This window comes from Orycteropus afer, unplaced genomic scaffold (genome assembly GCF_000298275.1).
Source record: "Orycteropus afer afer isolate SDZICR_OR568_19922 unplaced genomic scaffold, OryAfe1.0 scaffold00685, whole genome shotgun sequence".
NCBI lineage: Eukaryota > Metazoa > Chordata > Mammalia > Tubulidentata > Orycteropodidae > Orycteropus > Orycteropus afer.
This window is the reverse complement of record NW_006922272.1, coordinates 65,987-89,238: the sequence shown is the minus strand read 5'-3', so window position 1 is coordinate 89,238 and position 23,252 is coordinate 65,987. Positions and strand designations below refer to the sequence as shown.

The 23,252-nt window shown below is 39.8% G+C and overlaps 1 protein-coding gene across 1 annotated transcript in view; it reads right to left on the bottom strand.

Moving 5' to 3' along the window:
* MYRFL (myelin regulatory factor like) overlaps positions 1-20,367 on the bottom strand; it is a 132,574-nt gene extending 112,207 nt beyond the window's left edge. The window contains exons 1-5 of the mRNA XM_007956920.1: positions 20,283-20,367; positions 19,925-20,183; positions 19,079-19,170; positions 11,994-12,138; positions 4,078-4,273 (exon numbers count right to left, since the gene is read on the bottom strand). Of these exons, the coding sequence (XP_007955111.1) occupies positions 4,078-4,273; positions 11,994-12,138; positions 19,079-19,170; positions 19,925-20,183; positions 20,283-20,367 (777 nt within the window). The remainder of the gene's footprint in view (positions 1-4,077; positions 4,274-11,993; positions 12,139-19,078; positions 19,171-19,924; positions 20,184-20,282) is intronic.
* Between the last annotated feature and the right edge of the window lie 2,885 nt (positions 20,368-23,252).

Sequence of the window (23,252 nt, the reverse complement as noted above, 5' to 3'; positions counted from 1 at the left end):
CTATTTGCTGATGATATGATCCTATACCTAGAAAACCCAAGATTTTGTTGTCGTTAGGTGCCATCGAGTTTTCCCCAACTCATAGCAACCCTATGGACAGCAAAACAAAACACTGCCCGGTCCTGTGCCAGCCTCACAATCCTTGCTATACCTGAGCCCATCATTGCAGCCACTGTGTCAATCCCAAAGAAAACCCAAGAAACTCAGTAAAAAAACAAAACAAAACAAAAAAACTACGCGAACTAATTGAGAAATTTAGCATAGTGGCAGAATACAAGATCAACATCCAAAAATCAGTTGGATTCCTCTACACCAGCAAAGGGATTGCTGAAAAAGAAATAAGGAAATCAATACCATTTACACTAGCTAACAAAAAATAAAATGCTTAGGAATGAATCTTACCAGAGACACAAAAGACCTATACAAAGAAAACTACAAACGACTCCTTCAAGAAATCATAAGAGATCTACATAAATGGAAGAACATACCATGCTTATGACTACTTCAAGAAATCTTAAGAGATCTACATAAATGGAAGAACATACCATGCTTGTGGATAGGAAGATTGAACATTGTGAAAATGTCAATACTACCCAAAGCAATCTATACATTCAATGCAATCCAAACCTAGCTCCCATCAACATTTTTTAAGGATATGGAAAAACCAATCACTAATATTATATGGAAAGGAAAAAGACCTCTCTTTGGTAGCATAGTGCCTAAGGCACTTGACTGCTAACCAGAAGGCTGGTGGTTGAAACCCACCAGCCACTCCTCAGAAGGAAGGTTGGGCAATATACTTCCACAGTGATACTGCCTTGGAAACCCAAGAAGGGGTCGCTATGAGTCGGGGGGTCATTATGAGTCAGGTCCCACTCAACAGCACTTAACAACAACAACAACAATCAAAGCACTATTGAAGAAGAACAAAGTAAGATGTCTCACACTCTACAATCTCCAGACCTACTATACAGCCACAGTAGTCAAAACAGCCTGATTTTGATACAACAGTAGACACATAGACCCGTGGAATAGAATTGAGAACCCAGAAATAGATCCACTGACCTATGGTCAGCTCATCTTTGACAAAGGGCTGAAATCCATGATATAGGGAAGAGATGGTCTCTTTAACAAATCGTGCTCGCAAAAGTGGATATCCATTTGCAGAAAAATGAAACAAGATCCATACCTAACACCGTACATAAAAAGTAACTCTAGATGGATGAAAGACTTAAATGTGAAACCTAAGACTATGAAGTTCCTCAAGGAAAAAATAAGGGCAAATTTAGGGGCCCTCATTTATGGCATAAATACACTGTCAAGCATAACCCAAAACACCCAAACAGCAGAAGATAAACTGGATGAACAGGACCTTCTAAAAATTAAATTTTTATATACTTCCAAAGACTTCTCCAAAAGAGTAAAAAGAACCTACAGATTGGGAAAAAATATTCAGTTATAACATATCCAACAAGGAATTTGTTGCTAAAATTTATAGAAAACTCCAACACCTCAACAACAAAAAGAGAAACAATCCATTAAAAAATGGGCAGAAGACATGAATAGACACTTCACCAAAGAGGACATTCAGGTGGCCAAGAAACACATGAAGAGAGATGCAAATCAAAGCAACAATGAGATACCATCTTGCCTCAGCACTAATAGCAAAGTTCGAAAAGACAGAAAATAACAAATGCTGGCAAGGATGTGGAGAGATTGGGACTCTCATACACTGCTGGTGGGACTGTAAGATGATACAACTACTGTGGAAAGTGACATGGTGATTCCTTAAAAAGTTGGAATTAGAAATACTATTTGATCCAGCAATTCATTATTAGGTATATATCCTAAAAAAGTGAGAGCCAGGACAAGAACAAATATATGCACACCCATGTTCACCGCAGCACTCATTACAATAGCAAAAAGATGGAAACAACCTACATGCCCATCAACAGAAGAAAATTGTAGTACATACTCACAATGGAATACTATGCAACACTAAAGAATAATGTAGAATCTACAAAACACCATATAATGTGGATGAACTTGGAGGACACTATGCTGAGTGAAATAAGTCAATCACAGAAAGACAAATATTGTATTAGTTCATTATTGTAAAAAGTCAAGGAAAGGTTTATATATGGAAGGAAATTTTCTTTGTTGGTTATTAGGGGTGGGTGGAGAGGGGAGGGAACACTGCAAAAATAAGTAAATTTAAAACAAAATGAAAAAAGGAGTCAATAGAGAATAGTCTTTGAATGAGTGCTGCCATCTAAGGTTGGCTTTCATGTGTCATGTGAGACAACAGAGATGAAAGAGAGTTGTCCCAGCTCTTCATCTGGTCTCAGTCAGCAATGAGAACCAGGAAATGCAACAACACTTTGTCCACCTTTGTGCCCCTTCCTTTATCCAGTCCAGCTACTGCCTGTTGAGCGCCTGATACAGTGTGTGATGCTTGATACATGCTCAGTACCCTTTTGTTGAATGACTGCTGCCGTTCCTGCTCAACCACAATATAATATCCTCTTAGAAAACTCTGGTAGCATAGTGCCTAACGCATTTGACCGCTAACCAGAAGGCTGGTGGTTCAAACCCACCAGCCACTCCTCAGAAGGTAGGTTGGGCAATCTACTTCTGTAGTGATATCGCCTTGGAAACCCAAGGAGGGGTGGTAGCTATGAGTCGGGTCTGACTCGATGGCACACGACAACAGCAACACAGAAAAATAAAGATGACAGCATTTTTTAGAGCTGAAATGGAACCTTAGAGTTCATCTAGCTTTACACTTTCATTTTACAGATAAGAAAATAAGGCCAAGGAAAGTTCAAGCTTTTGCTCAGAAACACATTTCTGGTTAGTGCAGAACCATGTAAAGAAATCAATGTACTTTACTGCCTCCCTCTCACCATTGATTGCCTCCTGAAAGCATGAGTCTGAAAGGAATTCATTTTTTGAGATGGTTGGAAATGAGTTTGAAATACTTTTAGGAAGAGAGGACCTGTAATTACACTAATACTTACAGAGTTATCAAAACTCCAGAAAGTCTTGGCTACTAGCCTAACATCATTATCCAATACTTTAAAGCCCCTGAAAATCACTGACCTCTTCCAATAGAAAATTTTTCATTTGAATCAAGAAATAACCATTTTTATTTATAAAGTTGTCCCGGATCTAAATAGCATCATCCAAACATGGTAAATACTTGGATAGGAACGTGCATATATAGAAAGTAGTTGTTATTTCAAGGAATAATATTAATAAAAAATATAGCATATTAAAAAATATTATAGTATATTTTTTAGTAAGTCTCCAAGACCAACCCCTGGAGAAAGCTATTATATTTGTTACAAGTAGAGGGTCAGTAAAAATAAAGGAAACCTTCAGTGGGACAGAATGACACAATAGACACAACAATGAGCTATGAAACATACCAAAGATCATGGCGATGGCACAGGACCAGGCAATGTTGAGCTCTGTTATATAGAAGGTCACCATGAATAGGAGTTGACTTGATGGCAAATAACAACAAAATTGTAGTGGGTTAAAAGATAGTCTCCAATTTCTTTGACCCTCCTGTCATGGCGATGTGGGATCTACATTTCCTCCTTTTGAATTTGAGTCATTTCTGTGACTGAAGTGATGCTGTGCCAGTTTCTGAGCCCAGGATTATAAAATTGGCAGCTTTCACTTCCTGTCACAAAACAGTGGTTCATAACAGCATCCACCATGCTGTGAGGAAGCACAAGCTATTCCATAGGGTGATCCACATGGAGAGGAGCCAAGACCTGGCTACAGCCCTGTGTGAACTTCTAGCCAATGGCCAGCACAAATTTGCTGCCATGTGAGTGAACCATACTGGAAGTTTTCAATATTGGAAGTTTTGGAATCAGCCCTATTTGAACTACTCCAGCTGATGCCTCATGAACACAAATGAGCTGTTACAGCCAAGTTCTGATCATATTGTAGATCTGTGAGCCAAATAAATGATTGCTATTGTGATAAGTCACTATGCAGTAATAGATAACTGGAACACATAAAATACTGGTTGACTGAAACTGAGCTAAATAAAAGACTTACCTTAACTCCAAAAGCTTTCAAGTAAAACATTTCTATTGGCTTTAGGCCCATTTGGGTTTTGACAAATTTTGGACTTCCCCAAATTTGGATGTGGATGGATATCTGAAAATGGTTCTTCTTTTGGCAAACAAAAGCTTCATCTGCTGGTGAAAAATTAAATCCTTTGTCGGTGACAACTCGATAGCCTACGTCAGGCCTATGAAAAGAGGAATAAAGAAACCAGTTGTACAAATACTTACTTCCTACACATTTTCTTTCATTAACCATTTTAATCGCATAAACACTTCAAGAAAAAGTATTGCAGAAAATACCTTTTGCTATATTTAATCAATGATTTCTTGAGTTTTTACTAAGGAAATGAAAATATTTCAAAACACAGCTGGCCCTTGTTTTTTATCTTCTCACAGAGGACAAGTGCAATTCTTGCCAAATGGAAGCATTGTTTTTTAAGACTGCCTCTCCCCTTCATGTTTCTAGGCTTTTAATTTGATTTCATAATACAATAGAATGATGTAGGCTAGAGGTACTGCATTACTCAGATTTGGAAAATATCTAGGATAAAATTATTCTCATTCCTCTCTTTTTTAAAAAAAAAACAACTCTACACTTCATCAACAACACTACACTCAATAATTATTATTAATAATAATAATTACTCAGATGAATGCATAATCACATGGGTGTAGACTGGCTAGAATTGCCATGAATAGTTTTAAACCATATACAATTAACCAGAGCCAGTCATACTACTACATATACACTACTACACTACTCATCCGTCAGTTTGTCACACTATGGTGGTTGTGTGTTGCTGTGAGGCTGGAGGCTATGCCACCAGTAGTTCAAATACCAGCATGATCACCCACAGTGACAGGTTTCAGTAGAGCTTCTAGACTAAGACAGACTGGGAGGAAGGATAGGAATCCACTTCTGAAAATATTGACCATAAAAAACCTTATGAATAGCAGTGACATAGATTGGAAGGCACTGAAAACACTACTCAAAGTAGATTTGCCCTTAATTACATGAAGAGAGTAAAGCTTACAGGACATTTATTTGAACTGATGGGGTACAACTCCAAATGGGAAGAAAGAGCTGCAAACATTCATTAATAATCAGAACACGGAATGCATGAAGTATGAATCTAGGAAAATTGGAAGTTGTCAAAAATAAAATGGAATGCATAAAGATCTATATCCTAGGCATTAGTGAACTGAAAAGGAATGTAAGTGGCCATTTTGAATCAGATAATCATATGTTCTACTATGCTGGGAATGACAAATTGAAGAGGAATGGCACTACATTCATCATCAAAAAGAACATTTCAAGATCTATCCTGAAGCACAGTGCTGTCAGTAATAGTATAATATCCATATGCCTCTAAGGGAGACCCACCAGCCACTCCTCGGAAGGAAGGTTGGGCAATCCTACTTCCGTAGTGATACTGCCTCGGAAACCCAAGGCGGGGTCGCTATGAGTCGGGTTTGACTCGACGGCACATAACAACAACAACAATAACATAAGGGAGACCAGTTAATATTACTATTTTCAAATTTACACACTAACCATTAAAGCCAAAGATGAAGAAATTGAAGTGTTTTTCCAACTTCTGCAGTCTGAAATTGAGCAAACATGCAATTAAGATGTATTGGTTATTACTAGTGATTCTAACGCAAAACTTGGAAACAAAGAAGAATCATCAGTAGTTGGAAATATGGCCTTGGTGATAGAAATGTTCCCAGACATCTCATGATAGAATTTTGCAAGGCCAATGACTTATTCATTGCAAATACCTTTTTCAACAGCATGAACAGTGGCTTTGCATGTGCACCTCACAAGATGGAACACACAGATCACTTATTACATCAGCAGAAAGAGATGATAGAGAAGCTCAATCTCATCAGTCAAAACAAGGCCAGGATCTGACTGTAGAATAGACCATCAATTGCTCATATGCAAATTCAAATTGAAGTGAAAGAAAATGAAAACAAGTCCAGGAGAGCTAAAATATGACCTTGATTATATGCCACCTGAATTTAGAGACCATCTGAAGAACAGCTTTGACACAATGAACACCAATGACCGAAGACCAGATGAGTTGCGGGATGACATCAAGAACATCAATAATGAATAAAACAAAGTCATTTAAAAGACAGGAAAAGAAGAAAAGACTAAAACAGATGTCAGAAGAGACTCTGAAATTTGCTCTCAAATGGGAGTAGCTAAAACGAATGGAAAAAAATGATGAAATAAAATTGCTGAACAGAAGATTTCAAATGGCGGCTCAAGAAGACAAAGTAAAATATTATAACAAAATGTGCAACCCTGGCATTAGAAAACAAAAAGGGAACAACACTCTCAGTATCTCTCCAGCTGAAAGAACTGAAGAAAAAATTCAAGCCTTGAGTTGCAATATTGAAAGATTCTATGGGAAAAATTTTGAATGATGCAGGAAGCATCAAATGAAGATGGAACAAATTTACTGTGCCAAAAAGAATTGGTCGACATTCAACTATTTCAGGAGGTAGCATATGATCAAAAATCAACGGTACTGAAGGAAGAACTCCAAGCTGCACTGAAGGTATTGACAAAGAGCAAGACTCTAGGAATTGACAGAATATCCATTGAGATATGTCAAGAAACAGATGCAGTGCTGGAGGCGCTTACTCTTTTATGCCAAGAAATTTGTAAGACAGCTACCTGGCCAACTGACTGGAAGAGATCCATATTCTTACCCATTCCAAAGAAAGGTGATTCAACAGAATGTGGAAATTATCAAATAATAACATTAATATCACACACGAGTAAAATTTTGCTGAAGATAATTTTAAAAAATGGTTGCAGCAGTATACTGACAGAGAACTTTCAGAAACTCAACTTAGACTCAGAAAAGGATATGGAACAAAGGACATCATTGCTGATGTCAGATGGATCTTAGCTGAAAGCAAAGAATATCAGAAAGATGTTTGCCTGTGTTTTATTGACTATACAAAGACATTCCACAGTATGAATCATAACAAATCATGGATAATGTTGCAAAGAATGGGAAGTCCAAAACACTAAATTGTGCTCATGAGGAACCTGTGTAGAACAAGGGAATATGCACGGTTTAAAATAAGGAAGGGTGCATGTCAGGGTTGTAGTCTTTCACCATACTTATTCAATCTGTATGCCGAGCCAATAATCCAACAAGCTGTATTATAGGAAGAAGAACAGGGCATGAGGATTGGAGATAGACTCATTAACAACCTGCACTATGTAGATGGCATAACCTTGCTTGCTGAAAGTGAAGAAGACTTGAAGTATTACTGAAGAAGAACAAAGACTACAACCTTCCATATGGATTATACTTTAAAACAAAGAAAACAAAAATCCCCACAACTGGACCAATAAGCAACATCACAGCACATGGAGAAAAGATTGAAGCTGTCAGGGATTTCGTTTTATTTGGATCTACAATCAACACCCAGGTAAGCAGACATCATATTGTGCTAGGAAAATCTGCTGCAAAAGATCTCTTTAAAAGACTGGTGGAACCCCAAGACTATGGCCCCGGGTTATCCTTTGGGCCTGGAAAGGGACTCACTTCCATGGATTGGCTTTCAGCCCAACAGTAGAAAGACCTACAAGCAAAACGCCTACCCCAGGGAAATGCACCCCTTAAATAAAACAGCCATGAGACATCAGAGGGGCAGCATTCACATAAAGGGAAAGCCGGACAGCCAGAAATGCATAAATAGGAAGGGCACGGGGAAGGCGTAGTCACAGGAAGGAGAGGAAGGAGAGTTTTTTATAGTTGGGGATTGTAATCAGGGCAGAAAATCAAATGTGCACGAACTGCTGAGAGTAAAACAAATCTGCTTTGTAAATTTGCACCCAAATCACAATTTAAAAAGAAAGAAAGAAAAATGTAGAACATAACTCAAAATTATAAAAAAGACCAGGCTTACTGATCTGATAGAGCCTAGTGAAACCTTCGAAACTATGGGCCCTAGTTACCCTTCAGGCCTGGAATTGAACTCACTCCCACGGCTGCTAGCCAAATAGACGGCCATATAAGGTAAACATTTACACCAGGTAGATACACTCCTCAGAACAATCAATCATGAGAGATCAGAAACCAAAAAACCAAACTCACTGCCATTGAGTTGGATCCAACTCATAGTGACCCCTCCTTGGGTTTGTGAGGCAGTATCACTATGGAAGTAGATTGCCCAATCTTCCTTCTGAGGAGTGGCTGGTGTGTTTGAACCACTGGCCTTCTGGTTAGCAGTCAAATGCCTTAGGCACTACGCAGAGAGATAACTCAGGGGGCAGGAATGCATAGGAAAGAAGGGCACAGGGAAAAGGTAACTACAGGGAGGAAGTGGGAAGAGCTAATTACATTGTGGGGATTGCATCCAATGTCATGAAACAAAATATATAAGAACTGCTATATGGAAAATGAATTTGCTTTGTAAACTTTCACCCAAATTACAATGAAAATAAATTTTTTTTTTTTTTTTTTTTAAAAAAAAGACCTCTTTAAAATGTTAAGAAGAAAAGATGTCCCTTTGAAGACTAAGGGACTCCAAACTCAAGCCATGGTATTTTCGACCGCCTCGTACGCATGTGAAAGCTGAACAATGAATAAGGAAGACCAAAGAAGAGTTGAAGCCTTTGAATTGTAGTGTTGGCAAAGAATACCAAAAAATAGCATGGACTGCCAGAAGAATGAACAAATTCGTCCTGAAAGAAGTGCAGCAGGAATGCTCCTGAGACACAAGAATGGCCAGATCTTATCTCTCCTACTTTGGTCATGTTGTCAGAAGAGGCCAGTCCCTGGAGAAGGATATCATGCTGGGTAAAGTAGAGAGTCAGCAAAAAGGGGAAGACCCTCAATGAGATAGACTGACACAGTGGCTGCAACAATGGGCTCAAGTATAGCAAGGATCGTGAGAACAGGACCGGGCAGTGTTTCCTTCTGTTTTTCATAGGGTTGCTATGTGTCTATGAGTTGGAGCCGACCCACTGGCACCTACAACCACAAGAAGTCACACTCTTTATTAAAAACTTTTTTCACTAGAGTATGGTCATTTCTTTTTTATCTTCTCAATCCACTAATAGCACTGAAAACCAACTATGGTTTGTTATTTCTGTAGAAAGGAATGAGATGGTGATGGGGTGGCTAACCAGGCTTTTGCTTTATTTGTCCTGTTGAAATATCTTTGACAACAATGTTTTGTATATTATATGCTTAATTAAATACTATCAAAATGTTAATTAAATATATTAAATGTATAACTGTTATTGAAGAAAATACAAAAGCTAAATCTTTTTTAGTATTTCCCATACACCTTGTAGGAATGGAAAGTGATTTTAAATCATCAAGTTTCCTAAACATGGGTTAGGAAAGAAGCTCCTCCAAAATTTAGCACAAGCAGAAGGGAGCAGTAGTCATGCTTGGGCTAACTCTACCACTATGTGGCTCTTGGCATCCTGGGATCTCAATTTGGATGGCTGCTTTTATGGTGAACAATACAGAGTTTCTAAGTTTTCCTCTAATTCAGAGACAGACAACATTCCAGGATCTCCTGGGAAGAGAATGTTCATGTTCTTTGCCAGTTAAGCACCTCCTCAATGGACCAAGTCACTGGGTTATTGATTACCCCAAGTAGCCGATCAGACAGGCTCCACAACCATAGCGCCCACCAGTAGAAAAAGGAAAATCCATTAAATGAAGGATTTGATAAAGATGACATGTCTTATGCCATCTGAGAGCTTTATATTGACTCAAGTTTCTAGAACTAATCTGCTCATTTGTTCATTTAAAGGCCAGATGAATTGAATCATATAGATTTTGCTACAAAGGATAATAAAAACTGTCTTGGTTGAGAAGAAAAGAAATATTCTTTTGTGATGCTGCTTTTTCTTCTGTCGAAAATGCTAAAGGAAGAAGGTAAGGTTTACAACTCAGATATGAGCATTAGCCTGAAACTTAAGGAGCATTGTAAGTAGAAGAATCAAACAATAAAGAATTCTACTTGGAAGATTATCCTGAACCTTACATAGCAATCTCTCATTATAGACATTTATTCCATTTACCTAAGAATGGCAAATTCTGGCCTGGGTTTCACATTAAGCATAAAGTCATCTCAACTGGCCTTTTAAAGCTCTTTCATAACAAGGTTTTAAAAATCATTCAGAACATAAGATCTGAGATATTTTTAATCTCCTAAGTTTATTATTTTTAGGTAATTTAGAGACAACATTTCTGTAACAAATCATACATAATTATAATTGTCTCTTGACAGGTGATTTTCTGTCTCACTGATATGAGTCATGGAATAAGGAAGGCATAAATTTTAATTCAGATGAATATTGCCTTCTTTTTTGGTTTAGGAAAAGTGAAGTATGTACAACTAAACATCCTAAAAGGAGCTGTGGTGGCACAATGGTTAAGACCATGGCTGTACCTGAAAGGTTGGCAGTTCAAACCCACCAAGTGTTGCACAGGAGAAAAGACCTGGTGGTCTGCTTCCATAAAGATTACAGCCTAGGAAACCCTATAAGGCAGTCCCACTCTGTCATACAGGGTTGTTATGAGCTGGAATCAACTCAACTGCATTCAAAAGCAATACCACAAACAAACAAAATAACAACAACAACACATTCTAAATAAAGCTGCCTGTGCATCTTTGAGTTGATACCATGTTCTCCTTTCTTTTTCCTCCTAGATAGGCTGTTCAAATAAACTGGGGGGGTGGGGGGGAACTTTCTCAAGTAAGAAAAGATAACATTTGTCTGCAAAACTTGATCGGCTCAGATGCATGGAGGCTGAGAAGCGTTAAAGTTCTTAATTTAAACATTGTGAATGTGTGTGAAAGTTTCTTACCTTAACATTCATTTTTATGATAGACCAAAAGACTTTCTATTTTTTTTCAAATTACATACAGTGGCAAAGACACAAAATTGTTAAATTTCAATGATAAAATCTGCATTTGCTTCTTTTTTGCCTCCCTTGAAACACACCAATTCCCAAAGTCTATTTAACTTCTAAGATTTTGTTTAAGGAAAAGATTTCTTTCTTCTAGTCCATCCAACATAAAAGTGCTAGTGATAAATTTTGCTCTGAAAGCAGCTATACTTGAATTTGGAAACTATCAAGAAGACCTTCAAATTTATAGCCCAACGTTTCTCATTTCATATTAAATTTATTACTTGACAAGCCTAGTCTTCAACAACATTTTCATATTTCAAGAAGGCATTCATAAGTAATGAAAATTCTAGAAGACTTACGTGGTTAAATTATATCCTAACAAATAAAAATCAGGTTTAAAGGATGTTCAAGAGCACCAATGTATGAGTTTACATTTATTTCTTAAAAACATAATGTTATAAAAATAAGGTAAAATGTTTCCAGATTAAGGATTATTTCATATGATTTGATTTAGGTCTGTTAATAAAAAGAAACCACTGACTTATGACTGCAACTGGGTATGTTGACTATAAACCTGAGAATCCTTATGTGCAGCACAGATGTTGGAGGTGGTCACTGACTAGCAGTTTAATGTGGTCCCCCAAAACGTCCTATGGAATTGTAAATTAAATACAGGATTAAATGTTAGGGTTTAGGAAGTCTCCATTTTCCATTTTCAGCTTAAACTGGGCAGGTGAGCCCAAAAAGATTTCCTCTCCCCCCATAATTTACTGGTAAAATTATAATTTGTTAGAATATAGGTCTGAGTTTCCATGTCCCAACTATTCACTAGTGAAGATGTAAAACACAGCACTATGACATAGAATTTCTCCTGAGCCATCCTATTTGATCAGTATGGCAGCAAATCCGAAAATACTTGGATTTAGTCCTGAGACTTAGCACTGCCCTTCTCTTCTCAATCTCCAAAACTCCACAAGGAGTTCCAAAAGTCACTTACAGTTTTTCATAATGACTGTTCAATAAGCTGTGCCAGGGGCCACTTTGGTATGGCTGCCACTTCAGAGCAGGGGAGCACTGGTCCGCACGCATTGCACTCTCACTGTCATAGTCTTGTACTTCACTGTCATAACTCCGACTTATCACTGCAAAGAAAAAGGTGGGTTAGATCCTCTCTGCCAGGCCAGTTTTCCTAGACTCACAGACAGATACTTGGAACTTATGAATAGGCCATGTATAAAGCAGAATGACCACATGGAAATTGTCAATTTTTGGGAGGCAGGAAATGTGTTGCTAGTCTTCTTTCCCCATCTGCTAAAAGATGATTGAGCTCAGTTATCTCTAATGACCTCAAGTGGGTTCTTACTGGAAATTTTGGCCCCTGAGATCTATCTGCCCTATTTCCTGCATAGCTTCTCCTCACTTCTAGTCTGTGTGGTTCCCAAGAAGTCCAATCCCAACTCTAGGAGAGTAGGTAACCCTGGCTAGATCAATTAAAATACAGCATTCAGTACTTGCATCAGTGACTGCAGGTGGGGTAGACACGTGGCCTAATCAATCCAAGAGGATGTCAAGGACTTCAAGGAATGTGATTTAAAGATGCTAACACTCTTCCATTGGATTTAAAGCTCTAAGAAACATCCCCAAGAGCTCCTGACACTATGTGGGGACTACAAGGAAAAAGCTCATCAAAGAATTAAGCCAGTACAGCAGAAGGCAGAGTTAAGAATGGGGGCACCCAGGTCCTCATGATACGATTTGAGTTCTAGGATCAAGCTCTAAGATCTTGGGTTATAGGAAACACTAAATATTTCTCTCTTTTTCTCAAGGTAATTTGAAGATTTTTATTGCTTGTTTTAGTTAATTGCAACCAATACATCCTAATTTGTTCCAGGCCCCTTGTAGTACCGTGATTCTGTGGTTCAGTTGGCTTTTTGAACCTAGATGAGTTATTTATTCGCTTAGTGTCTTACTTCCCTCCTCTGCAGAACAGAAATTAAAAACACGTGTTCTGCCTGTCTTGCACCATCACAAAAGCAGAGAGCATAAGATAATAGAAGTGAAAGCACTTTCAGAAACTAAAACCAAAAGAAAGTCACAGAGAAGACCTTAGTAGTAGTAATATCAACCATATGAAATTGCCATTTTTGCAGGTCAAAAATGGTCAAATAATGGCAATTTCACATGAACAATCTACCATTTTTGCATAATCCTTGCAATAAATGTCTTGAGCATGCCTCCCAAACTGTACAATTCATCCTATGGTAATTTTTCTGTAAAATGCTGTACCTATGTTTGCTGTTTCCTTTGTGTTTGAACTCCTCTATCATCACTCATGGCTGACATTAGACATGAAAGGGAACTGGTGGAGGTTGGTATGACCAGATGCAGGCTGTGAGCAATAACGTAGAAATATGACATTAGCTCCTATGGCGCCTGTACTTAGCCCACAGCTTAGAAAATACAGGAGAACATGGCTGGGCTGTTCCTGACTCATCGTTATACTTCCACTGAGAACTTCCTAAAACAAATAACAGAGCTCCTTTGGGTTTTCTTTTGATCCTTAATGTCATAGAAAATATATTTTTCTTATGGTATTACTCTTAAATGTCATGTAAGCAAAATATCTTTTATTATTTTATATAGATAGATAGATAGATAGCTTGTCTTTTTATTTCTCAAAAATTTCAAAAAACATCTTTTCTCCGGTGAGAGTACCAGAGGTGGGAAACACGAGATGCTCTTTGTGCTCTCACGCCTCCAAAAGCTCCTGGCCTGAAAGCTCTTCCAGAACCAAACAAACAAAATTTTTCCATGGTTCTACCACTGGCACCAAATTCAAAGAGAATTTTAATTGTATTCAATGGAGAGGGTAAAGGAAAGGTCACGAGTTTGTAGTCAGATGGATATGGGTTTGAATCCCAACTCTGTACTTAAAGATTCAACAGTCCAAGGAAAATGATCTAAGTTCTCTGAGTTTCTCCACTTGCACAATGGAGGAACAAAACAATACCTACCAAGGATTGCTGAAGGGACTCGATGAGGTGATGTGTGGGAAATGCAGAGCACAGTGTCTGCCACCAGTAAGAGTTTAAACAATGAAGCCTTTTGTTGTTATTAGTGTACTTGTTTCAATTCAGGTGACTCAGTTCATCCTAAGTCTTAGCAAGTTTTTGGACCCTTGGTAACTCTACCTGATGTGAAGTAACTAACACTGTATGCTTGCCTAACTTCCCCTTGCCTAACTTAGGCCTTTTCCCACTCAAGCATGAGAGCAGGGTCAGAGTGCCAGGGAAGCAGCCAAAAGTTGACTCCACTGCTCCAGGCACTGATGGAGAAAGTCAGCAATGGCCAGAGGGCATTGTCCTTAAGGACAACTGCATTTTCTGCCCTTTCCCATTATAGCAGCAAGAGTATAGGAGGGGTCACCCCAAAAGGAATGATATAACTGGGGCTTCCCTTTTATCAGGTGGTAAGGCCCCAAGGGGCAAAATCTAGGACCACAAGCCCACACTGAATTCCAGGAGCAAGCTTGAGCTCAATACTGAAACTTAATTTTATTATTAACAGTAACAATAATATCCACCATTATTGAGTGCTTTCTGTACCACAAGAACTTCCCAGACTCTTATCTCATCAACTCCCTAAATCACCTGCAAGGTAAGGATCTTTATTATTCAATAAACCTTTTTTTTTAAGTTGAAGTATAATATACATAAAGAAAAGTATATAAGTACACCACATTTTAATAGTTTTTAATAAGATGGATTCTATATAACCACTACTAGATCAAGAAATAGATGGCCAAAGCTATGGTTTGTGCTCAACTACTAACCTAAAAGTTGGTGGTCCAAACCCACCTAGAGGTGCTATGGAAGAAAGGCCTGGCAATCTTCCTTCATAAATGTTGTTGTTGTTATGTGCCGTCTAGTCGGACCCGACTCATAGCAACCCCTCCTTGGGTTTGCGAGGCAGTATCACTATGGAAGTAGATTGCCCAAACTTCCTTCCGAGGAGTGGCTGGTGGGTTTGAACCTCCAGCCTTCTGGTTAGCAGTCAAGTGCCTTAGGCACTACGCTACCAGAGCTCAGAAAACCCTATGGAGCAGCTCTATTCTTTAACACATGGGGTCACCATGTGTCTGAATCAACTTAATGAAAATGGGTTTGGTTTTTGGTTTTAGCATCCCAAAAGGTACCCTCATACCCCGTTCCAGGGTCTACTTCCTCTTTGCCCAAGAGTAACCACTATCCTGAAATCTGATAGCATAGAGGAGTTTACAAAAATGAGTATATACTCTTACGTGCAGGCTTCTTTTCCCCAACGTTCAGTTTATGAAAATCATTCATTATTATTGCAAATGACATACTCATTTTTATTGTTATACCATATATGACATTTCATTGTGTGACTATACCACAATTTATTCTTTTGTTGATGGCCAGTTAGGTTATTTTCATTTTTGGTTATTATAAATCATGCTGCTATGGCCTTTCTTGTGCATGTCTTTGGGTCGGCATATGTACGCATTTCTGTTAGGTCTGTTCCTGGGAGTAGAATCTCTGGGTCATAGGATATTATTTAGTAGATGCTGCTAAATAGATTTCTGAAGTAGTTATGAGGTGAGAATTCTTAATCTCATTTGATAAATATGGAAACTGAGGTTCAAAGACCTGAAATGGCCTGCCTGGTGTCAGAGCTGTTAGGTGGAAGAGATGGAATTCAAACCTTCCTTTTCCTTTCACGTTGCGCTGAGGGATTTTGAGATCTAACAGCAGAAAGAACCAGAAGTGTGAAAACAGAAAGCTGCCTAAGCCCCAGCCTTTTGGAGAAAACTGAGAACTTGTATTTGGCTATCTTTTAAAGTATTTTCTTATGCATTACTTTGTATAACCTTGGAGATGAGTAAAGTAGAAATTATGATTCCCACTTGAATTATAATGAAGAAAAGGAAGGCATAGGAAATCTCCAATTGCTGGGGAGATGAGACAGGCACTTTTTCTGATCCTATGGCATGAATTCAGCCCATTCATTCTCACTGTGTGTCAAAAGACCATACTTCTTGGGCTAGAAACCCCTTTCTTATTTTGAGTTTAGACCCTGCAGGGCCAAAACCCAGAACCAAACCAGTTGTACTGCGTGGATTCCAGCTCATGGTGAACCCCTGTGCTGCAGAGTAGAACAGTGCTCCACATGGTTTTCAAAGCTGTAAGTTTTCAAAAGCAGAGCACCAGGGCTTTCTTCTGACATAAGTTCAAACTGTCAACCTTTTGATTAATAGTTGAGGTCTTAACCATTTGCATCACCCAGGGACTCCATGTGGGGCCAGAAACTCTTCTAGATTTTGGGTTCAGACCAAGTGGGGCCAGAAACCAGCCAGCAGGAGTCTGCCCACCTGCTGCTTTCTATCAAAGCAAAATCACACTTCTGCCCACACCAACCTAGTTCATTTTACATTGTGAATCCTATAAAAGGGGATCTTTGAACCCTTGGCCAAAGTGTACTGCTTGGCAGAAGGTTGCCAAAAATACCTTACCAATTGATTTAGAGTATTTTCTCCTGTCCAAATCTAGCAATCTTACTCCTGCCTACAACACTGGCACAAGCTTCTCTTTCCTCTACCAATGTGCCATTTCCCCGGGATCTCTGTGACAACCTATAGCCTTTGGAATGTCAAACTGGAGTTCTCTACTAGGGAACTTTTTGCTGAAAATATAAGCTGTAATCAAAATGTGGTACCCAGAGTAACAAGTTTTTGCACTGGAACCTGCTTATTTTCTTTCTGGAACTGTTATCTGGAACCAATTATTTCTAGTCAGCTTTTCAGTGATTTTTAATAGGACTTAAACAAGGTATTCAGGATTTCCTATCTGTCAGGACCAAAACACTGGTTTTGGTTCCATCACTGTTCTCTGGATACGGGCAAAAATCATTGCCTTCTCAGGAAACAGGAAGAAGAAAGCAACCAAAAGGATGGAGTTTAACTCTGCAATGCCTGGGATGATTAGAATAGCAATCTGGCTTGATGAGGACACTCTTGGAGGGTTTGAGTGATTTGCCCAATATCCCTCAATGAGTTGATACATCTGTAGGAGACTGAACAAATGGTTCCCTAATGTGGCTGGGAATTTACTCAGCCTTTTGTATTTGCGAATCTTAAAGAAGGTGCCAGATGGCTGTAGGGATCCCTGAAGAAAGTAGGGTAACATGCATAGGAAGGGACATGGAGAGCTCTGTATTCCCAAACCAAACCCACTGCCCTCAAGGGGATTCTGACTCATAGCAACACTATAAGATAGAGTAGAACTGCCCTCAGAGGGTTTCCAAGGCTGTAGATCTTTATAGAAGCAGACTGCCTCATCTTTCTCTCACGGAGCTGCTGGTGGGTTCGAACTGCCAACATTTTGTTGATCAGCCAAGTATTTTAACCACAGCACCATCAGAGCTCCTTGTACTACCAAAAACCATAACCAAACTCACTGCCATCAAGTTCATTCGACTCAAAGTGACCCCTCCTTGGGTTTCCAAGGTTGTATCTCTACAAAAGTAGATTGCCCAATCTTCCTTCTGAGGAGCGGCTGGTGGGTTTGAACTGCCAGCCTCTGGTTAGCAGTCGAATGCCTCAGAGGGCTTTAATTAGCATTTTGTGTTTCTAGGCTTGGAAAAGAAAACTCAAGCAACTGCTGGCTATGCTGGATCCATGCAAATGGAAAGGAGATAGATAGTAAAGGGCTGAGTATGGGCTGGACACACAGTGCAATTCTGACACAGCATTCCTGGGTGGTGGTGATGTATGGCGTTTGGCTGAGGGAGTTAAGTCATCGTTCACTGAAGGACTTCCCAAGCCCAAGTCAGAGTTAACACCAAGCATCCCAAGAGGATCAGCAGGCTCCATGGAGCTCAGAGGATCAGCTCTTACTATGTGTCCCTGAGACGCAAAGGCAGCAACCCATGCTGGTTAGCCTGCGTCTTTCCCCACTCGGGTGATAAGCCGCACACACTCCTTTCTGGGCAGTGTAAACCTCAGGAGTGTGTGCACTACAGCTGGGGAAGAAGGGGATGGAGTAAGAGGGAAACATTGGACTTCTTGCCAAGCTGACACATGGGGGTAGAAGAAAAGTGACATGGTATCCAGAATTTGGTCACTGTTCATACTGTTTATATTTAAGCACTTAAAGTGGCTAATAGAAAGGATCTGGGGTGTAATCATTCCCCCAGTGTTACAGCATTTACCCTATAAACCAGTTCATCCTCAACTTGATCGGGTCTTTAAGCTCAAACATGACATGCCACCTCAGATGATTTTGATGAAGGACTTCTAAAATAATTTTACACAATTGAACAGATCTTCTGAGAACCTGCTAATTTGAAATGAAAGTGGAGAAAGCACAACTTTCCACCTTCCTGCTCTGGTGACATAGTGCCTTAGGCATTTGATTGCTAACCAGAAGGCTGGCGGTTTGAACCCACCAGCCACTCTGTGGAAGGAAGACCTACTTCCGTAAAGATATACTGCCCCGGAAACCCAATGGTGGTCCCCATGAGTCGATTCAATGGCAGTGGGTTTGACTCTACCAGCAAAACCCTCTTAAGCCTGGCTTCTCAAGAGAGTGAACCAGCGGCATCACCTGCAAACTTGTTAAAATGCAGGATCTCGGGCTCCACCTCAGATTTATTGAATCAAAATCAACATTTTAACAAGATCTTCATGCTATTTATTCATGGACACAGTAAAGTGGAAAAGTATTTCACCAAACAAACCAAGGGGCACAGAAGTAGGCTCTTGAAGGTACTATCCACCTTGCTTGGGGCCCAGCTCCCTTGAGATGCCCTCACTGCTCCTGAAGGGACTGGCGCTTCACCTTCCCTGGAGAAAGAGAATGACACCCCTTTCTGACCTCACCCACATGGCCCACATAAGATTGTAGGTGAAACATGTCAAGAGGGAGGAAATAAACTTCCAGAACCTATCACTACTCTTCTATGAGAGAAAATAATTCTGTAGTGCTGCTCAGAGGCTGGTTAAAAATGCCTTGATTTAAAGGCTGTGCTGGCACTGACTTGGTCCACAGCCGGGTTTCTCACTTGGTCTAGAGTGGTGGGCCCACACTCGGCCATCCCCGGAATCCTCCAGCGCCTGTGTATGCCTCCTCTTCTTGGTTGGTGGCAAGGAGTCTCTAAAATCAAGAAGCCAAAGTGAAGGTTAGGCTCTTCTTTGCTCTCCATGATGCTTGCTGTCAAATTTAATTTTCCAGGCCTCTCCTCTCTGCCTTCCTAAATTTACTTCCAGTTCATTAAGGTTCCTTGAACCCTCATAGCCGGAAACTTAACTTTCCTCTATGCAATGGATCTGGAATTCCCCTACTTGAAAAGTAAACTGACTACACTGTCAAAGGCAGAGGACTCCTTGGGACAGAGAACATATGAACTTAAAATATTGGAATACATTTTACACCTGAAAATTTTGTTCACATGAAATTTTACCGTAGTTTTTGATGGCCTTTACTCTTTTTGCTATCCTCTAGTTTCAGAATGAGGAATGAAAGAAAGGAAAAGAATAAAAGGAAGAAAGAAGACTATTAGTTAATGCTAAACTGACAGATTCTTTTCTGAGTGCTCATTCATAAATTCCCCTGGGTAGTCTAGCTGAGGTCGGGTAAACAAACAGTGCTTCCTCCATCACCCAGAATCTCTCTCTGTATTTCTGACATTTTAACTTTTCATTGAATGAGGACCTCAGGCCTAGCGGGTTTTAATTAACATTGTATAAAGGCAAGAACTCTGGGTTCTTGCCATATCCGATCCGTGTCTCAACACTGCCATCTGCTGGAGAGGTTATCACGCTCATTCTCTCTACAGTCATGGCCCAGAGGCCCCAGCTACTCAGGCTTTCTGCTGCGGTCTTTCATATCTAAGTATCTTGCCCTTTACCCAGGGCTGTGGCACACAGGCTGCTGATGGTAAGAACAATTTATCCCCAAATGGGAGGATATGGATTGGTCCAGGGGAGTCGCTGGATGACTGGTGCTTGGGTAGCAGTTGTGAAAGCCACTGTGAATGTGGTCAAAGTTGCTCATTTCAGATGTGTTCTGTGGTGGTTGCGAAGACATTGTCCCAGGTGCAGCTGCAGAGTGAAGATAGGTAGCTGGAGTCCTCTCAGCTATAGGCCTCAGAGTTCGGCAGCATGCACCTGGGAAAAGATGCAAGTGAAAAGTGCCTCTCCTGATCGCTACTCAGACCAAGAAAAAAAATAACAGTGCAAGATGTGCTAAAGGTGGATGTCACTCACCTTTGATCTGTGGAGGAGAGCATGGGTCTGATGCAGTATAGGGTGGGGTATCTGGTAGCTGGCGTTGCCTGAGGATCAGAGACATGTGTTGCTTCTTGTTTTAATCTAGTCCATCATTACATTTTTTTGGTACACGTAGGAGGTGGTTCTCAGTGTACAGCATCAGCACCCATAGTGATAGTTACCAGGTGCTCCCAGGAAGCCAAAAACTCCTCAGACTATGCCAGTATCATACCATGCTTAAGTGAGTCACAAAGACCAGCTAGGTATGAATCCCAGCTCTTCCATTTCCTACCTATAAATTCATGAACAAGTACTTAATTTCTCCAGGCCTCAGTTTCCTCACCTATGAAATGAGAGTAATTTTGACACCTACCTTACAGCACTGTTGTGAGAACTAAATATGATAATGTATGTAATGTCCAAACATAGTGAGTGCTCAATACTTTTTAATTAATATTATTACTGCTTCTTAACATTCTCAAGGTACTTGCACCAGAAAAAGGGTAGTACATACTGTCTGGGCTAAGGCAATATTAAAATGCCCCACTGAAGCAGCGGTTTTCCAGCTGTGCTCTGGAAAACCCCAAAACTCTTGAAAGAAGCTTCAGGGTTTTTACAAAAGATTTTTAAATACCTGAAAAAAAAATTCACAGCTTTTATCTGTTTTCTATATTGAGGTGCCAAGTAAAGTGTGGAAACCACTGTTCCAAAAAACCTACAAACCCCTTATAGCTCAGAAAGACTTGATTCTAAGTCATACACAAGTACTACCAACCCTCAATTGCTTGATTCTCTTGCTTGGAGAGTAAGCACTCTTATTCCCCTTGGTTGACTAAAATTCCAACCTAACTCAGTGAAGAGAAAGTTCTGCTATTATCATTCATTAAAAATGTTGTTTTCTCTTCACATTGGTCCTTTGGAATTTATTCACTTCCTGTTAATCAGGGGAAAAGAACATATATTTATCTCCCTCCAAAAAAGTCCATTCAAATGAAAATAAAGAAACCAAGCAGCATAAACACAAAAGGACAAAGAGTATATGAGAAGTGACCACAGCAAACCATATTTCAGTAACATTGTGGCAGACAGAAATGGGTGGATGCTAACTGAATTAGCAAATAGAAAAGAGGAAAAAATAAAAAAAAAGTCCCTGCTTTGGGATGGTGGAGAGGGCATAGGCGCCAACAAGAAGGAATCCAATTGGAACCCCACAAAAACTCAGAATATTGGAGTCGCCACTTCTGAACTCTGCAGTGACGGTTTGGCTGAAAACAAAAGGGTTAGTAGAGTGTTTGATTAAGAAACAGTTACACCCTTAAATGCACTTCCCCTATCTGCACAATCAGGCAACTACCACGACCACACAATAGAAATTTGAAAGGTTTTCTATCTGAGCAAACTGAACCAGAGACACTGTGGATATAGGGTTATCCAGGACAACTGAGGTCATGGATGACCTGTTAGGCTGAAAATGAAATGATTAATTAAATTCTACATGCTGAACTGTGACATATGTCCTCAACTCTGCTTTGCATGTATCCACACAGATTTCCTACAGGTAAGAAATTTTATTCCCTAGAAAAACTGAATGTCCTCAGAGGGAAAAATGGTATTTTGAAGTTACTCAAGGAAATAGCAAGTCTGTATCTGATCACTTATGCTTTGAGAATAGTAATTTGCAGACAGAACTATTTAAATAGGAACAAGCAACCCACCAAAACCAAACCCACTGCTATCAAGTCAATTTGACTCATGTCGACTCTGTAGGACAGAGTAGAACTGCCCCATAGGCTGTAAATCTTTACAGAAGCAGACTGGCTCATCTTTCTCCTGTGGAATGGCTGATGAGTTCAAATCACTGACCTTTTGGTTACCAGGTGGATGTCTTAACCACTGCACCACCAGAGCTCCTTAAGAAAAAGCAAAGGACCACACAATCTCAGAAAGCCTCTAACATTAAAGACAGACCAAACAACCAGAGAAACAAGAAATGCAAAAGAATCACAGACATCTCTTCTGCTTCTGATATGACTGGTAAGCTCTTACCAGACCTGACCATCCACAGACAAAAAGTATAAACCCTGGGGGAAAAACAAAACAAAACATTTAAAGCAAAAATCAGGATATTATCTTTTGTGGTTTGTAATGTATGGAAAAGGAGGGCTGGTAGCATAGTGTCTAAGGCACTTGACTGCTAACCAGAAGGCTGGCAGTTCAAACCCACCAGCCACTCCTCGGAAGGAAGGCTGGGCAATCTACTTCCGTAGTGATATGGCCTTGGAAACCCAAGGAGGGGTCGCTATGAGTCGGTTCTGACTCGATGGCACATAACAACATCAACAACAACAACGTATGGAAATAGTCTGCAAAAATACCACTTTGAAGACTAAGGTACATCTGATCCAAGCCATGGTATTTTCAATACCCTCATAGGCATGTGCCCACTGGACAATGAATAAGGAAGATCGAAGAATAATTGAGGCATTTGAATTGTGTTAGCAAAGAATATTGAATGTACCATGAACTGTTAGAAGAACTAACAAATCTATCTTGGAGGAAGTATATCTGGAATGCTCCTTAGAAGCGAGAATGGCCAGAATTCATCTCTTGTACTTTGGTCATGTTGTCAGAAGGGATCAGTCCTTGGAGAAGGGTATCATACTGAGTAAAGCAGAGGGTTAGCAAAAAGGGGGAAGACCCTCAGTGAGAGGGATTGACACAGTGTCTGCAGCAATGGGCTTAAGCATAGCAACGATTGTGAGGTTGGTGAAAGACTGGGCAGTGCTTTGTTCTGTCAGACATAGGGTTACTACAAGTTGAAACCACCTTGACTGGCATCTAACAATACAACAATGTATGAAGGTGTAATACTTATGACAATTATAGCATAAAATATGGCGTGGGGAACTAATGAAATATACAGTTGCAAGTTTATAATAATATTCGGACACAGTTCCGGCAAGATGG